This window comes from Rattus norvegicus, chromosome 19 (genome assembly GCF_036323735.1).
Source record: "Rattus norvegicus strain BN/NHsdMcwi chromosome 19, GRCr8, whole genome shotgun sequence".
NCBI classification, from domain to species: domain Eukaryota; kingdom Metazoa; phylum Chordata; class Mammalia; order Rodentia; family Muridae; genus Rattus; species Rattus norvegicus.
Genome location: NC_086037.1, coordinates 69,473,903 through 69,491,562, shown reverse-complemented (window position 1 = coordinate 69,491,562; position 17,660 = coordinate 69,473,903). Strand labels below are relative to the sequence as shown.

The 17,660-nt window shown below is 49.8% G+C and overlaps 1 protein-coding gene across 1 annotated transcript in view; it reads right to left on the bottom strand.

The window, feature by feature from the left end:
- Positions 1-7,752: 7,752 nt before the first annotated feature.
- Positions 7,753-17,660, bottom strand: part of Capn9 (calpain 9) — a 36,964-nt gene continuing 27,056 nt past the window's right edge. Inside the window, exons 14-20 of the mRNA NM_001271140.1 lie at positions 16,520-16,577; positions 14,121-14,185; positions 13,639-13,707; positions 12,548-12,626; positions 10,424-10,540; positions 9,077-9,135; positions 7,753-8,109 (exon numbers count right to left, since the gene is read on the bottom strand). Coding sequence (NP_001258069.1) covers positions 8,083-8,109; positions 9,077-9,135; positions 10,424-10,540; positions 12,548-12,626; positions 13,639-13,707; positions 14,121-14,185; positions 16,520-16,577 — 474 coding nt within the window. The 3' untranslated portion in view covers positions 7,753-8,082. The remainder of the gene's footprint in view (positions 8,110-9,076; positions 9,136-10,423; positions 10,541-12,547; positions 12,627-13,638; positions 13,708-14,120; positions 14,186-16,519; positions 16,578-17,660) is intronic.

The following is a 17,660-nucleotide window of genomic DNA, read 5'->3' as shown; positions in this document are numbered from 1 at the left end:
GAGAACTGCCTCTCACACGTTGTCCTGTGACTTCTGCACAAGGTGCATGCATGTGCATAGACACGAAATAAATCAATAAATAAGTGTAATGGGGCTGGAGAGATGGCTCAGGGGTTAAGAACACTGACTGCTCTTCCAGAGGATCTGAGTTCAATCCCGGCACCCACATGGTGGCTCACAACCATCTGTAATGAGGTCGGTGCCCTCTTCTGGTGTGTCTGAAGACAGCGACAGTGTACTCACATACATGAAATAAACATTTTAAAAAAATAAATAAATAAGTGTAATTTTAAGACTTATTTAGTTTTTGTGAGTGTTTTGCTTGTGTGTATATCCTTGTACCATGTATATTCCTGGTGCCCACAATGGGCCCAAGAAGGTGTCAGCTCCTTTGGAACTGGAGTTACAGACGGTTGTGAGATGCCAGGTGGGTGCTGGGAACTGAACCCTGGTCCTCTACAAGAGCAGCCAGTGCCCTTAACCACTGAGCCATCTCTCCAGGCCTGTAAATATTTTTTTTTTAAAAAGAAGAAACAATATATCAGATTTCAGCAAATCTGACCCAACTAGACCCAAGAAGTCAAAGCCAGCTGCAACGTCCCAGCTAAAGTGGGGTGAGGAGGGGTGCGTGCTTTAGAAGCCCACTCCCCAAGGTGGAGCGCAGGTCAATAGTTCATTGAACCTTGACTCTCCTCTCCTGTATCCTGTCTTTCGAGCTTTGAGCAGTCAGTGGGTTATTGGTCTGGCACTAGTCCTACCTGTCTGAGAACAGCTAGACTTGCAGAAGAACGGCGTAAAATGCTGGTTAGTTTTTGTCTGGCTACATTCTTGTCTACATAGTTAAGGCATGAGGAGAGGAAGCAGGGCAGACCAAGCAATGAGTGGCCCGTCCTTTCCTCTTTCTGTTGGAGGGTACTACCAGCTCTACACCTATAGCGAGGGACCTTTGGGCCTTTCTACAGTCTTACACGGAGAGGCAGGAAGAGCCTGGGCTTCCTTCTAGCCCTGGCACAGTGTTTTCTAGAACATTATCTCATATGTTTTGGTGAAGGGCTGTTTCTCAAAATGCACACTTCATTTTCCATTATTTAATGGACACGTGGTGTCCTAGCTTCCTTCCGAGTGAGTTCACTCCATGTGAATGTATAGATCGTCCCGGGTCACGTGGGCATGCCCATAAATCTCTACACATTCCTTTCGGCACAATGGCAATAAAAACACAACAAGCCACATGTGTCTGGATTTGATTGAGCTCAGGAAAACAAAAATCTTATAAATAAGGGTCCAGCAGAGAGGCTGTGCACTGGCAGCCGTGTGTGTGTGTGTGTGTGTGTGTGTGTGTGTGTCTGTCTGTCTGTCTGTCTGTCTGTCTGTCGAGTCTGGCATGAGCAGTCTCAGAGCACAGAAACACAGCACAGGAGGGATGGAGCTCAGCTGGGAGGTCATGTGAAGGAAGTTCTATCCTTGGCACTTGTTAAAGACAGCCTAGCAGTCAGACTTTGTTGAAGGGACTGGGCAGTGGGGTGTCACCTCAGAGAGGACATTGAGCTCCTCCCCAAATTCAAGGGTGGGAAAGTGAGAGGTCACAGCCCAGGGGTGGATAGTCAGGACTTGGAAAATAACTGAGAGGAAATATTGCAGGAAGGGGCATGCTAGGTAAAGTGAGCCAGCAGGCTAGAAGGGAGGGGTGTCATGTAGGGGACAGTAGAGGAGGAACTTAATCTGAAATAGAGGTGGTCAAATATGACTGTGGAAGGGTTCTTGCTGAACAGACCAAGCAGCCTGGAGGCCCAGTGTAAGAGGCCTCACTTTGAAAGGGCCTCACTCTGAAGAACCAGTTCTCAGCCTTCTTTCCCCAGCTCTGCACATCCCCTGCTCCCACGGAGATGTTTGCTACAAAACCCACCCTTGCTTTGTCAGCTCCCCATAGGAGGCTCTGCCATTGAGTGGCTAGAAGGGAGATCCAGAGACCCATGGAGGGTGCTCCCCTCTTCCCATCCATCTCCTGTCTATGCGCTTGTCTTTAGAACACTGTCCGAATTGTCCCTTTCACATTGAGCCCTCTTATAGCTGTAGCAGAGGCTAGTGTGCAACTCTCTCGGCCCTCAAATTATTGGTCTAAAGAGACGCTGCATCTTCAGCTCCAACCTGAATCACGCTTGCCCTCCGTCTTCCCGGCGATAAATACATCGGGCTCTTTGGTCATCCCTTGGTTGCAGCCCTCTGTGCACCGATTCCGCTTCCAGATCCTAAGAGGGCAGAAGAGTCAATCACAGTGAGACACACCACACTCCACAGGGCCGAGTGAGGGATCTGTGAACTACAGCGCATCGACATCCTGCTCCCTGCCAGGGCCTGTCAATCAGAGAGAAGCCCTGGGAGAAAATGATGGAGCAGTGAAAAACCATCTTTTCTGACCTGATGGTGAGACAGCCTAGCATTTGAGCAGAGTCAGGCCTGATCTGAATTCTAGGAAGCCAGCAAAGGCAGTTTTCATTTGTCTTGATACAGCAGGAAGTGTGGACTGGTGAGGGGTAGTTTTTCTAATGAAGGGGACAGAAATAAACTTGGGGGGAACAGAACATGTAGTTGACCTAGCAATGGTCTCTAAAGGCCTCCAGGCTCTGATCCCAGAACACTGAAGACACTGTATTGCCTGAAAAGGGAAATTAAAAATTATAGGCCTTTAGGGCAAGAGATATAGCTCAGTTGACAGGGAGAGCTTGATTTGAGTATGGGAAGCCCTGGGTTCCAGCCCCACACCGTGGAACCCGAACTTGGGAATGTTCGTCTGTGATCCTAGCACTTGGGAGCTAGCAGGGAGATCATCAGAACTTCAAGGCCATTATCAGCCATGTAGCAAGTTCCCGATTGGCCACATACGTCTGTCTCAGGAAAGGGAGAGGGAGACTGGAGGACACTCAAATTCAAATCCTGCTTCCAGCATCTGCATGGTGGTTTATAAATATCTGTAACTTTGATTCTAACACCCTCTTCTGGTCTCCAAGGCCTCCTGGATTCACTCTGGAAGACACCCATACACATACAATTAAAAAGATAATCTTAAAACAAGATTAGAGGGGGTTGGGGATTTAGCTCAGTGGTAGAACGCTTGCCTAGCAAGCACAAGGCCCTGGGTTCGGTCCCCAGCTCCGGAAAAAAAAAGCAACAAGATTAGAGATCTTAAACTTATCATGTCATTCTGGATTTTTCTGAGACCTCAGCAATGAGGAAATGAACTCAAACGTAGACACTGTGTCGGACCCAGGTGGCAAAACCTAAAATCAGGACTGAGCGTGATTGTGCTGGTTTCCAGTCACCTGTGTCCCCGAAGAGCCAGAGAATATTTATGGGAACGGGGAAATATTTAGCAACCAAGCTAAGAGTCAGTCAATAAAAACGCCCACTCATGCAGAGAAAGCAGGAAGACACAGCCCATAACGAGGGGGAAAATCAATCAGAACTGATCCATGGGATGGATTAAGAGACAAGGGTGTAAAAGTGTTCTTCAGTGTCCTGTGCGCTCACAAAGCCAGAGGGAAGATGGGGACGGGGACAGGGAAAACGTAAGCTGCACCTGGAGAGATGGAAACCACAGGGCTGGGGTGGGAAAATGAGCGGGAAGGAATGGGAGGCAGCAGAAATAAAGTACAGAAAAGTTATATAACAGAACACTGGAGAAAGAAAATAAGCAAGGGCTATCGGGTTGGCTCAGCAGTTAAGAGCGCTTGCTGCTTTTGCAGAGGACCTGGGTTCAATTCCCAGCACCTACGTGGTGGCTCACAACCAGCTGTCACTCCCAGAAAACAAGTAAATTCTCTTCTGACCTTCATGTGCACCAGGCACACGCACAGTGCACATACATACGTGTAGGCAAAGCACTCCTAGACATACAATAATAGAATAAGTCTTTTTTTTAAAAAAGGAAAAAACAAGGGAAACGCTTACAAGGCCGGAGAGATGGCTCGGTGGTTTCGAGCACTCGAGCTTGCAGTTCAGTTCCCAGCACCCACAAGACTGCCGGCGACCGCCTACAACTTCAGTTCTAGGAGATTGGACACCCTCTTTTGACCTCTGCAGGCAGTGATCGAATGTATACATCCATCAATTCAGGCCAAACACAACACACAAAACAAAATAGAATCGCGTACAAGCTAGCTGATGGGTCAAGCGCTCTTAGAATTGCCCAAGGCAGAAACAGAAGTGGAGAAATAAAAAAAAAAATGCTTGAAAGAAGGAACCAATTTTAATAAAGCCCATAAGCTAGGGGAGAAAGAAAGGAGCATGTAGGTACAGAGAAGACAGGAGTTGATCTGGAACCGCAACAAGGTGATGTCCTAGGAAGTCCTGCCCACACAGAAACATTGCTCACAACAGAGCACAAGTAAGGATTACAACAGGTTTCTCATCAGAAATAATGTAATCTATAGGAAAATGGAACAACACCTTTAATTGATTGAAAGAAAAAAGAACCATCTGGAAGCGACACTTTGTATTGAACTGTGGTTCCAATGTGTCCCTGAGGCTTCCTGGGTTGAATTTAATCCTTACTACAAAGTATTGAGAAGGCAGAGATGGGTCTGGAGAGATGGCTCAGTGTTTAAGAGCACTGACTGCTCTTCCAGAGGTCCTGAGTTCAAATCCTAGCAACCACAGGGTGACTCACAACCATCTGTGATGAGATCCGATGCCCTCTTCTGGTGTGTCTGGAGACAGCTACAATGTACTCATGTATAATAAATAACTACATCTTAGATAAAGAAGGTAGCGAAGAAGGGTCAGGGGAGATGGCTCAGTGGTAAAAACTTGCTGTGCAAGCCTGAGGTCCTAACTTCGATCCCCAGTGCACACACACAAAGCTATAATCCCAGCCCTGGGGGGACAGAGCCAAGTGGATTTGAGTGTTCACTGGCCGGTCAGCTCAGATGGAGAGGCTAAGGTAGAGGTGTCCAGTGTGACTCCATTGGGTGGACACCCCATCTCCTGTGGTGTTCAGATAAGGAGAACAGCAGGACAGTGACTGAAGCTACAGGACCCTTAACCAGGAATGCAGAGAGACTGAGAGGAGAACCTAGAATGAGTGTGCCAAGGAGACCATAAAGAGGGGCTGGATGAAGGGGACAGCACTGTGCAAAAAGAGTCAGTGTCCCAGTGTCAGGACCTGGCTGGTGGCTTGGGCCACAGACCTCACATGGATCCAATGGACACCCACTTTTTCAAGTGGTTGGCCCTGTCCCTGATGAGGTGTCCTGAGAACAAATGTGGACAAATCCCAGAGTGTAGGAGGTAGACTCTGGGGTGCTGGGGGTAAGAGACCCGGCTAAGTCCTCATAGCGTGTAGGATGTGGCAAAATCCTAAGATGGCCGTTCCCTTAGCTGTGCTAAGAAGCTAAGAGCTAAGAAGCTTCTGGAAGCCAGGCTGTGTGTGGCAGGGTTTGCTCTTTAGACAAACCTGTCACACTCTGTCAGAACTCTGAGCTATCTGGGAATGGGGCCATTCTCTTCTTCCTCTTCCCAGCCCCTCCATGGCTCAGTTAGACTAGGAGATGCCACCTGGCTTGGCCTTCAAGCGGTGGCCCTTGAGGACTTCAGAAAGATATGGTAGAGTTTCAGAGGGCACAGGAACACTCAATCCAACGCCGTTTCCGTTTCCATTACACTATCTTGTATTTGCTCCCAGAGGCTCCAGGGCCTGCCTGGTTGGTCCCCCTCATTGAAAGGAACAAAACTTCCCCTCAGGGCACAGCCCTGCAGACAATAAGCTGGGTTTTGTCCCCAGGAGCATTCCAATTCCGTTCAGGTACCATGGGAGTCTCTCGACCTCTTTCTTCCCTTTCATCCCTTCTGAAAGGCCGAGGGGCTGGGAACATGCCCCATGGTGCTGGAAGCTACCACAGCCTTCTACTGCGGTGGTAGGCAGCCTCCACACTGGTAGTTGGCAGGGATTCTTGGCTCTCTGTAGACCAAGCCTTTGTTTTCACAAAAGACTCAGGGCCCTGAATTGGGCTGGCACCAGTGAGCTTGGTACCCTTACCCGAGTCACATGCCCTGTTTTTCTGAAGCCCTTGTCTCTCATTGGACCGCAAGGCTCTGAGGTGACAGGGTGGGGGGAGTTTGGAGCCAGCTCCAATTTTTGAATCTCAGGGGCTGGTTCTGTAATTTACACCAGACAGAGCCCAGGGGATTCGGTGTCAGGACCTATAGAGACACCCAGGATATTCAGTGTCAGGACCTATAGAGACACCCAGGGGATTCAGTGTAAGGACCTATAGAGACACCCAGGGGGTTCAGTGTAAGGACCTATAGAGACACCCAGGGGATTCAGTGTCAGGACCTATAGAGACACCCAGGGGATTCAGTGTCAGGACCTATAGAGACAGCCAGGGGATTCAGTGTCAGGACCTATAGAGACAGCCAGGGGATTCAGTGTCAGGACCTATACGACACCCAGGGGATTCAGTGTCAGGACCTATAGAGACACCCAGGGGATTTGAAACCACTCTGTGGGAAGGAAGTTGGTGGCAGGTGAGTGCTGAGACTTTAGCAAGAACAGTTCATGCTCTTAACCCCTGTATCATTCCTCCAACTGGAGAGTTGTTATTTTAAAGTAATGCTGGCTGGAAGGATGGCTCATGGGTTAAGAATAATATTGCTGGGGAGGCCTGGTGGTGCACACCTTAAACTCCAGCACTGGGGAGGCAGAGGCAGGAGGATCTTTGTGAGTCTGAGCACCCCAGAGCTACATAGGTGAGACTTTGTCCCCCCCCCAAAAATACATACTACTCTTGCAGTTCCCAGCATGCCTCTCAAGAGACTCACAACTACCTAGAATTCACTCCTGCTCCAGGGAATCCACGCCCTCTTCTGGACTCCTCAGGCATCTGCATTCATGTGCACATTCTTACACATAGACACACACACAGACACACACACAGACACACACACAGACACACACACATAGACACACACAGAGACACACATACATACACACACACAGACAAACACTCATAGACACACAGACATACACACATACACACAGACACATATACACACACAGACAAACAGACACACATACACACACAGACACACATACACACATACATACATACACAGACACACACACAGACACACACACAGACGACACACACACAGACACACACAGACATACATACACACACAGACATACACACATAAACACACACAGAGACACACATACATACATACACACAGACATACACACACACAGACAAACACTCATAGACACACACAGAGACACACACACACAGAGACACACAGACACACATACACACAGACATACATACACAGAGACACACAGATGACACACACAGAGACACACACAGACACACACAGACAAACACACAGAGACACACAGACACACAGACACACATACACACAGACATACATACACAGAGACACACAGACGACACACACAGAGACACACACAGAGACACACAGACAAACACACATAGACACACACACATATACACATACACACACAGACACACACACACGGACATACACACACAAACACAGAGACAAACACACACACACACACACACACACACACACACACACACACACAGAGTACTGTCATCGGTCTCCCATAGTAGTACCTCACAATAATCTCCATGCTACCCCGGAGCACTTTAGACTCAGCATCAGCAGGCTTCTTTTCATGAGACTAACATTTTCAATAACCTCCCCTTGAGTAAAGAAAAACATCGAGTGTGTGTCTTGATAGCATGATTGGAGCACTCAGAAGCCAGGACTCCGGTTGGTGGAGGAGGGGCAGTGGAGGGAGGAGCATACAGCAACCCCAGGCCTGAGCACAGACACAGGCAGTGCCATGAGTTCCTGTGGAGCAATGATCTTAGAAGAAGTATCACTGAATCGGAGAACATGGCCAATCCCTTTTTGATTTAAATCTCGACAGGGAGGGAAGGAGGGTGGTGTGGAGTGGGGAGAGAGCAATGGGCGGGATGGCCCTCCAATAAAAATTCTGAGGTTCATGGTCCAGCAGCTGAGTATCAGAGGGGCAGACGGCATCAGGTCAGTGCAAGCTCAGATGTTCATGGTCAAGTTGATGAACTGGAAGAAAAGAGAGAGATGGGGCTTAGGAAACCCAGCCCAGCAACTGAGGTGTGGCCTGGGATTGTCTGTGTCGCAAGAACTCTGCTGGTCATCTTGCACAAATTTGGGCTTCTGACTCAACGTGAAACCATTTATTTAAAATTTAAATTAAAACAGATTGCTGGGTGTGTCTCGTGTATAACTACATGCATGCGTATGTGCGTGTGGTGCAGACCAGAGCTCGATATCGGGCGTTCTTCTCCCCATTTTATATTTTGAGACAGTCCTTCACTGAAATTGAAGCTCACCAATGGACCACACTGGCTGAAGCCAGCGAGCCTCAGAGATCCACCTGCCTCACCCCCACACAGTGCTGGAATTCCAGATACCATGTGGAGGGAGTGCCACCAAACGTGGCTTTTCCCAGGGACCATGGGGCAGGTTCAAACGTGGGTCCTCACGCTTGTGCAGCAGGTACATCTCCCCAATGAGATAAACCTTGAGAAGGCTAAGTGAACTTTCAGTAGAGGGCAGATAGGACAGAGGGATACAATGTGTTCTGTCCCTGTTGAAGGGGACAGCCTTGTAGAGACAGCTTGGGGCAGGGTAGTGTGAGTTGGGCTTGCTTTTTGGCAATTCACCTTTCAGAGAAAGCTGAAAGCTGACCCTCTACCACGGGAAGGGAGGTGGGGATGGGGTCAGGCATCTCATTTCTCCCTTCTTCTCACTGGGTTTGCTCATGTTTATCTGGAACGTTCTGTTTCCTCCCCACCCTCTTTCTTGGGGCTAGCATGAGCAGACACCAGGGCAATGGAGACACCCACAGTTCACAGGATTACAGCGCTGGTTATGCTGACTGCCAAGTGGACAGAAACACCGGCCTCCACACGGGGTAATTGCCCACAGCGAGCTCTCGCCCTGCCTGGGGCTCCACTTAGAGTGTTCATACTCTGCCAGGCCCTGGTTGGGGTCTGCTTGGCCATACCTCGTTTATGTTGAGATGGATGAAGTCCTTGTTCTTCACACTGAGACACTGGAACACCCCTGGTGGGAGGGAGGAAGAAGAGTCACAGTAGAGCCAGACCCTTGGGTAGGTTTCAGGGCTCTTGGACCACTGGGAAACCTGTGGGCAGCTGCTCCCTCTGGTGGAGATCAGCCTGGCAGGGTGGAGACCAATTCAAGGCTTCAGCTCCTGGCCTGGATGACATGAGAAGGGACTTTCTTCTCTGGACCTCAGGTTCCCACCTCCAGAAGAGACACAGCCAAACCTTGATTAGCAAGGTGGAGGAGGGGCTGTCCCAGAGTGAGTGAGCGAGCGAGCGAGAGAGAGAGAGAGCAAGAGAGAGAGAGAGAGAGAGAGAGAGACAGAGACAGAGAGAGACAGAGAGAGACAGAGAGAGACAGAGAGAGACAGAGAGACAGAGACAGAGACAGAGAGACAGAGAGAGAGAGCAAGAGAGAGAAACAGACAGAGAGAGAGTAAGAGAGAGAGAGAGACAGAGAGAGCAAGACAGAGAGAGAGACAGAGAGAGACAGAGAGAGAGAGTCAGGCAGGGGGTTAAATAAATGTAGCATGGATCTTCTTAGATGCTGAGTCCCCCAAGAAATGGTGACAACATCCTGTCATCACACTGGGACACTTCACTATGAACTGGGCATCCCATGGTTGTGCAGGTGTGTAAAATTACTAGGTGTGTAGAATGCATGTCAATTATAAAACCACAAGACAGTGGGACATGTTTGTTTGCAGCTGAAAGGACACTGGATGACTGAGCTGACCTGGATGCATTTGGCCACCCTTCTGGGCTATTTTGGGAGAGAGTGTGACAACGAACCTCTCTGTGGAGTATCCGCACACACGCCTTCCGTCTTTCCTGTATAGCAGACCCTGCTTAAGTGGCCGTGTCTGTGTCTGGGGCTTTCAGGAGACAGCAGAGGGACAGAGATTTCTCACTCTGAATTTTGTGAGGGGACTTGGCCTTTTCCCAGTAGGAGGCACAAACCCTGCCCAGTCACAGCCCTTCACAGCCTGTAGGTGTGTAACAAATGACAACCTCAGGACATTGTTTGCACACTCTATACCCTGTCTCTTAGCTGACCACAGGGCTCGGGTGTCTGCACAGACATCCACAGTGGCCCTCTGCGTCCTAGATCTGCCTTCTTTTCCCTGGGTTGTTTCTTATGTGCTCTTAGATGGTGACTGGAGACCCTGAGCTGGGCACTCTGTGTCCCCAGGGGTCCCCCCAGGACACACTTGGCTCCCCTGCACACTCAGGGCTCCCCCGTATGCTCTCAGCTCGCCCGCACACTCAGGGCTCCCATGCACACTCACGGCTCGCATTCTCCAGCCGCACCAGGCAGTTGAGGTAGTCATCGAAATCCAGCTGGAGGTTCTCGTCTGCATACCTGAGGACGATCAGCTGCAGGAGATGGCTACCCAGCTGAAAGCCTGCAGAGCAACAGGAGGAGACTCAGGACCTGCCTTGACTGAGCCCCGCAGTGAGCCAACATCTCTGGGACCCCCCCAGAGGCACAGAACTCTTCAATGTACAAAGCCCGTGTGCATGTGTTCATGTGGATGTCCATGTGCAAAAGTGTGGGCGGCGGTCAGAGGTCAAAGGCAGCTCTCATTCCTCAGGGTCACCCCCCTTACTGGTCTAAAACTCGCCAAGTAGGCTAGGCTAGCTGACTAGCAAACTTCAGGAATCCTCCTGCCTCCACCTCTCCAGTGCTGGGATTACAGGTACAGGCTACCATGCCTTACTTATCTTACATGAGTTCTGGGATTGTATCCAGGTCCTTGGGCTAGTGGTCAAGCCCACTGGTATTTCTTAAGATTCTTAAGAGCAGGGGGTGGAAGGGGTGGGGGCATCCTCTTGGAGACAGGAGGGAGGAGGAATGGGATGAGGAACTGTGGGTGGGCAGACCAGAGGGGGAGTAAACGACTAGACTGTAAAAGAATACAAGTAATAATAATAATAAAAAGAGCCTTAAGATCCAAGGTATTGGAGACATCTTGTAAGGGACTGCTGCTGCCTTCAGTGAGCGGTGCTGTGTAGGGACTCATTCCTCACATCATGCTGGAACTGTGCACACTGGAGGCCAGTGTGGCTCTGGAGATGGCCTGGCCACCACAGGCCATGGCTCCACTTCTGCAGCCTCATTTTCCTCATTCATCGGTGTGGTGGTTTGAATATGTTTGGCCTGGGGGGGGTGGGGTGCACTCTTTGGAGGTGTGGCCTTGTTGGAGTGGGTGTGGTCTTGTTGGAATGGGTGTGGCCTTGTTGGAGTGGGTGTGGCCTTGTTGGGTGGGTGTGGCCTTGTTGGGGTGGGTGTGGCCTTGTTGGGGTGGGTGTGGCCTTGTTGGAGGAAGTGTGTCACTGTAGGCATGGGCTTTAAGACCTTTGTTCTAGCCACCTAGAAGTCAGTCTTCTGTCTGCCTTTGGAACAAGATGCAGAACTCTCAGCTCCTCCTGCACCATGCCTGCCTGGATGCTGCCATGTTCCTGCCCCGATGATAATGGACTGAACCTCTGAACCTGTAAGCTAGGCCCAATGAAATGTCCTTTATAAGAGTTGCTTTGGAGGAAGCGCAAGGCCCTGGGTTCGGTCCCCAGCTCCGAAAAAAAGAACCAAAAAAAAAAAAAAAAGAGTTGCTTTGGTCATGGTGTCTCTTCACAGCAATGAGAACCCTAACTAAGACAGTCAGACAGTTTGGATGAGTGGGAATTTCATCTGGGTCTGACTTTTCATCACTCTGCCTCCCAATCTGTGGTTTGAGGGTGGTATTGTGTCCCCACACTAACTCTGGGTGCATGTCTATCCACGGGAGCATTTGGAAGTCCACCAGGGGTGGAGGCTGCTCTGGCTCAGGGCACTGTCTTTGGAACACACACATCAGGCCTGGCCTCAGCTATTCCTAAACCCTGGATCTGCATCTATGGGACTGAGGGAGCCTGAGCAGCTCTCTCCGTACCAATTTAGGACTGCAAAGACTCGGTTAGGTTCTGTAGTTCCCTGCTCAATCCAGTCTGCCCTGAAGATGGGGTCACAAGTCCCTAAGAGAATCAGGCACTGTCTTGTGTGTATGACACTGTTTGTTCTTCCCAAAGGACCTGAGGTGTCACCCTGTGTTGTGCCTTCTGCTATGGACAGTGGGAAATGACTGTTTAGAATGCAGCATGGTGGGCCAACCTCAGTCCCCACTGAGCCCAGTTCAGGTTTTTGATGTTGATTCTCCTTCCATACCTTCTCCCCTCCCCCATTTCCCCTTTCCCCTCCCCCATCCCACCCAGACTCCTTTCCCCACAACCGTCACCTGTTCACCTGGCCTCCCCACCAGCCTTGACTCCTCCTCTTCCCCTCTATGGTCTTTCCAGCTTTATAACGTGCTGCCCCCACTTACATACAAACATGAAAATGTCTGCGGGAATACACACCCGACTTGTTTCTTTACCTGCAGCTTTCAGTGCTGTCCGCAACTCATAGGAAGACATGGTGCCGGACTTGTCCACATCGAACTGGAGAAACAGGTCCTGGGGCAGGAAGTAGAGCATTGAGAAGCCAGAGCCCAGGGACCAGTGACAGTTTGCAGCTGCCTAGGGATGACAGCGGCCTTCTAGACAGACAAGGTTGGACCCAGCCCTTTCTCTTTCCTTTCCTCCTCTTTTCCTTTTCCCTTCCTTCCTCTTTTACTTCTGTCCCTTTTCCCTTCCTTCCTTCCTTTTTTCCTTCCTTTTCCCTTCCTTCCTTCCTTCTTTTCTTTTTTCCTTCCTTCCATTCCATTCCTTCCTTCTTTCCTTTCTTTTTTCCTTCCTTCCTTTTTCCTTCCTTCCTCCCTTCCTTCCTTTCTCCCTTCCTTTCTTCCTTCCTTCCTTCCTTCCTCCCTTCCTCCCTTCCTTCCTTTCTCCCTTCCTTTCTTCCTTCCTTCCTTCCTCCCTTCCTCCCTTCCTCCCTTCCTTCCTTTCTCCCTTCCTTTCTTCCTTCCTTCCTTCCTTCCTTCCTCCCTTCCTTCCTTCCTTCTCTTCCCTCCCTTTCTTCCTTTCTTCCTTCCTTCCTTCCTCCCTTCCTTCCTTCCTTCCTTCCTCCCTCCCTCCCTCCCTCCCTCCCTTCCTTCCTTCCTTCCTTCCTTTCTTCCTTCCTTCCTTCCTTCCTTCCCACACTGACAGGGTCTCATGTAGCCCAGTCTAGCCTCCAACTCTCTACATAGAAGAAGGTGACCTTAAACTTCTGATCCTTTTGCCCCTACAAAGATCAGAGTCCTTGGTCCTAGAGGTTGGGATTATAGACGTGCTCTACCAGGCCTCGTTTCCCGCTGGGACCAGACCCAGGGTTTCATGCATGCTATGGGAGCACACTACCGACCTAGCCACCTCCCCGCCCAGCCGTGGGTCCCCTTCTGTCTCCTTCCCTTGTGGTGGAAGCGCCGTGGTCCCTCGGCCAGCATCGGGATGCACTGTGGTCCCTCGACTCCCTCCTAACAGCACTCTTAGCCTGTAGCCTGGGTCCTGGCCCGGCTCCGCTGGGCGTCTGAACCAGACCACGTACCATCCAGTACCTCAGCTTGTCCCAGAACACCCGGAACTCTTCGAACTCCATCTTCCCGTTGCCGCTGGTCTGACCACACCAGCTAAGGGCCTTTCAACTCAGAATCCTTGTGGGAGCCCAGCCTTGGGATCACAGGAGGAGGCTAGGGCGGTGTGGCATGAGTGGAGATTTGGGGTCCTGGGAGAGTAACCTGGGGACAGGAACCTCTGAGGAGGGAACATGGAAGATGATATGGGGCAAGAACCTTAATATTTCACAATGCAGGAAAACAGATGCATTATTCTCTTAGGGGACCCTCACCCCAGCCCTGTTCCATTCCATTCAGAAACCCTCTCTCTACTGCATTGTTCTGGCTCTGTTGATCCCGACCCAACCCTAGTTAGGTTGACAAAGCCTCCTATCCTTAGAGCTGCAGTGCCTGACCCGGGAGAGTGAGCGCCACAGGACTCCTCTGCCCGGAGGGACCTTGCTGAGAAGGATACGTCCATCAGGGAGATAATGTTTCTGCAGGAAAGCAGGCTCAGCCTCTTGAACTTGAGGGCTGTTTCTGCAATCACAAAGGTAGCCAAGTGATCAATGACCATGATAAGACAAACGTGTTTTCCCTTCTTCTGGGAGCCCAGTAATGTAGACTGATCAGGCTTTCTAGGATGGTGATTCAGACATTGTCATAGGAGGTCGACAGTAGGGGCTGAACTTACAGAAGGAAAGTTTGCAGAAAGCCTTAGAGATGAGCTGTTCCTGTGCATTTAATTTAGCATTAGGGAATCCCAAGATTTTACAATATGTCTGCTTTTTAAAGATTTGTTTTCCTTTAATTTGCATGTGGTGTGTGTGTATGTGTGTGTGTGCATGTGTGTGTGTGTCTGTCAGTGTGTGTGCATGTGAGTGAGTGCGTGTGAGTGTGTTGATGTAAGTGTGTGTATGCATGTGTGTGTCTGTGAGTGTGTGTGTGTGTTCGTGTGAGTGCGTGTGTGTGCATGTGAGTGAGTGTGTGTGTGTGATGTAAGTGTGTGTATGCATGTGTGTCTGTGAGTGTGTATGTGCATGTGTGTATGCATGTGTGTCTGTGAATGTGTGTGTGAGTGTGTGTACATGTGAGTATGTGTGATGTGTGTGTATGCATGTGTGTCTGTGAGTGTGTGTGTGTGTGTGAGTGTGTGTGTGTGTGAGTGTGTGTATGCTCAGGTGCCTACAGGTGCCTGTGGAAGCCAGAAAGAGGCATCAGCTCCCCCAGAGCTGGAGTTACAGGAGATTATGAGAAGCCCAACTTTGGTCTGCTGGGAACCCAACTCTGGTCCTCAGCATGAGCAGCAGTGCCCTTAACCACTGAGCCACCTCTCCAGCCCAGTCACCGTCCTGGTTAAAAATCACAATTATTATTTAGAAATTATGCCAGGCAGTGGTCAGAATGCCTGAAATCCCAGCACTCAGGAGGATCTCTGAGTTTGGGGCCAGCCTGATCTGCAGCATAGCAAGCTCCAGGCTAGCCAAGACCCAAGTTTCAAACAAAACAAAGAATAACTCTCTCTCCCCAACTGCTGAAGAAATTTGATATTCATGCCCAACAGCTGGGTGCACCAGAGGCCTGCAATCCTAGCACTCAAGATTTGGGGGCTGGAAGAATATAAATTTGAGACCAGTCTAGGCATTTAGCCAGCCCTCTCTCAACAAATAAAACCAAGGGCTAGGGAGTCGGCACCATCAATGGGGTGCCTGTCTCTTAAACATGAAGACATGTGTTCAGTCCTCCAGAATACACAGGAAAAGGCTGGAACACTGGCTTGGATTTTAACTCAGCGCTGGGGAGCTGGGATCCTGGGACTCACTGGCTCGCTAGGCTCATTTACTTGGTGAGTCCCAGGCCAATGAGAGACTCCATCCAAACATAGAAAACAAGGTCACTGGCCCCGAGGAGCCATAGCTGAGGTTGTCCTCTGGTGCTACATGTCATCGGTACATACCTGTACATATAAACAACACAAACATGCACACACACTCGAACTCACACACATACACATACACTCAGACACACACATACTTACACACTCATTTGCACACACACTCATACACATACACTCACACACAATCACACATATACTCATATTCACACTTTCACACACTCACACACATACACACACTCACAGTCATGCAAACTCACATACACTCACACTTACACACACACACACAAACACATACTCTCACACACACACACAAACCCACTAAATAGTATGCTAAGTGCAAGAATTCAGTAACAACCACATGATGTATGATTCTTTGATATAAAATGTCAGTATAGTAAGTCTGAGCAGAAAGTGGGTGAGAGGCTCCCAGGAGTCGGGGAGAGTAGAATATGAAGTGACTGCTGTGGTAAAGATGGACCTTGTACACACATGTGCAAACATAGATGCATATAAACATGTGAGAATATAAACATGTATACACAAGTGCACACACGGTACAGGAAATATATATATATATATATTCATGCACATGTGCATAACACAGACATATATACACACATGCACAGCACAGATACACACATACACATATGTGCACACATTCATGTCTGCAGAGCACAGGCCACACATACAGTGACAGTGGTTTCTTGGGCATGATGAGGTGCAATGATTTTTCTTTGCCGCTAGCTTTTCTGTAGAAAAGTCTATAGACCATTCTGCTGGAACCCGCATCCGTGTCACAGCCACGGGAACCGGCATCCGCGTCTCAGCTAGGGATTAAGCAATGAGACCAGATGGTCTGCATACCCATCAGCCATGGCGAGCAAGTCTGATGCTCCAAGCAGAGCCTGGAAGAATCCTGACAGGGTGGTCACTCTTTCTCTCTAGGGAGCCCTGTCCCCTGTGGGAATGACACTTACTCTTTTGCAGAACAGCATTTAGAACATATTCAAGCTCTTCTGCTGACACCTCCATGTCCTGTGGAGTGGAGACAATTGTTCTTTACGGTCCTGACAATTCTAAACTTCCCTGGGCTCCTGGGAGAGAATTGCCCTGGGGACACTGTGCTGGGAACTGAGTTCATCTCCACAGTAGCTGCAACCCATTGGCTTCTCAGGGAAGGGCCAGGAGAGACAGCAACCTGGAAAGACTCGGGAAAGGGGAAAAGCAAGCTGCGGTGTTCTCTGAGAGTGCTTCAAAAAGCTGCCAGAGACTTTAAAGAGTCAGAAGACCTTTGGAGAGCAAGCAGCTTCTCATACCTCTCCACAGGAGACAGAACTCACTGGGGGAGTGTGTGTGTGTGTGTGTGTGTGTGTGTGTGTGTGTGTGTGTGTGTGGTGTGTGTGTGTGTACAGCATTCGTCATTAGCAACAACAAACAAAAGCGCCCCGCCCCCCAGGTGAAGTTCTACCTGCTCAGTCCGGTCTTGCTCTCTACCAAACTGGGTGGCTGGCTGTGCCACTAAATGCCTGTTTTCCCTGGTCAGGGCAGCCATATCCTATACAATTTACTTGCTTACCAGAGCTGGACATCCCAAAGACCCTTCCCCAGGCTGGAAGCTTCAGACTGGCATATGTTATAATATTGCCAACTGTGACCATGTTCACATGAGCTGGTTCAACCCCCAGGTGTGCGGAGGAGCCTGCCAGACCTCCTTGTGCAAAAAAACACTTAGGGAGCTGGGTGTGGTGGCTGTCACTGGTCCCTTTGAAGTTTTCTGATCTACAGTAAAGATCTTTGGGTCAGTTCTGAGCTCATGTGAGTAACCCTAACCTTTTTTTTTTTGGTTCTTTTTTTTCGGAGCTGGGGACCGAACCCAGGGCCTTGCGCTGAGTAACCCTAACCTTAACCTTAGTCCCACCCCTAACCTGAGTCCCACCCCTAACCTGAGTCCCACCCCTAACCTGAGTCCCACCCCAACAGAGGTGAATTGATTGACACTTGTCAGCAAGCTGGTGCTCAGGCTTCTAGGGACCAGAGCTGGCTTTACAACAAGCCCACTGGGGAATGGGGAGGTGCTGTTGTTCACGATCACTGTCTTCTACTGGGAAGCCTAAGCCA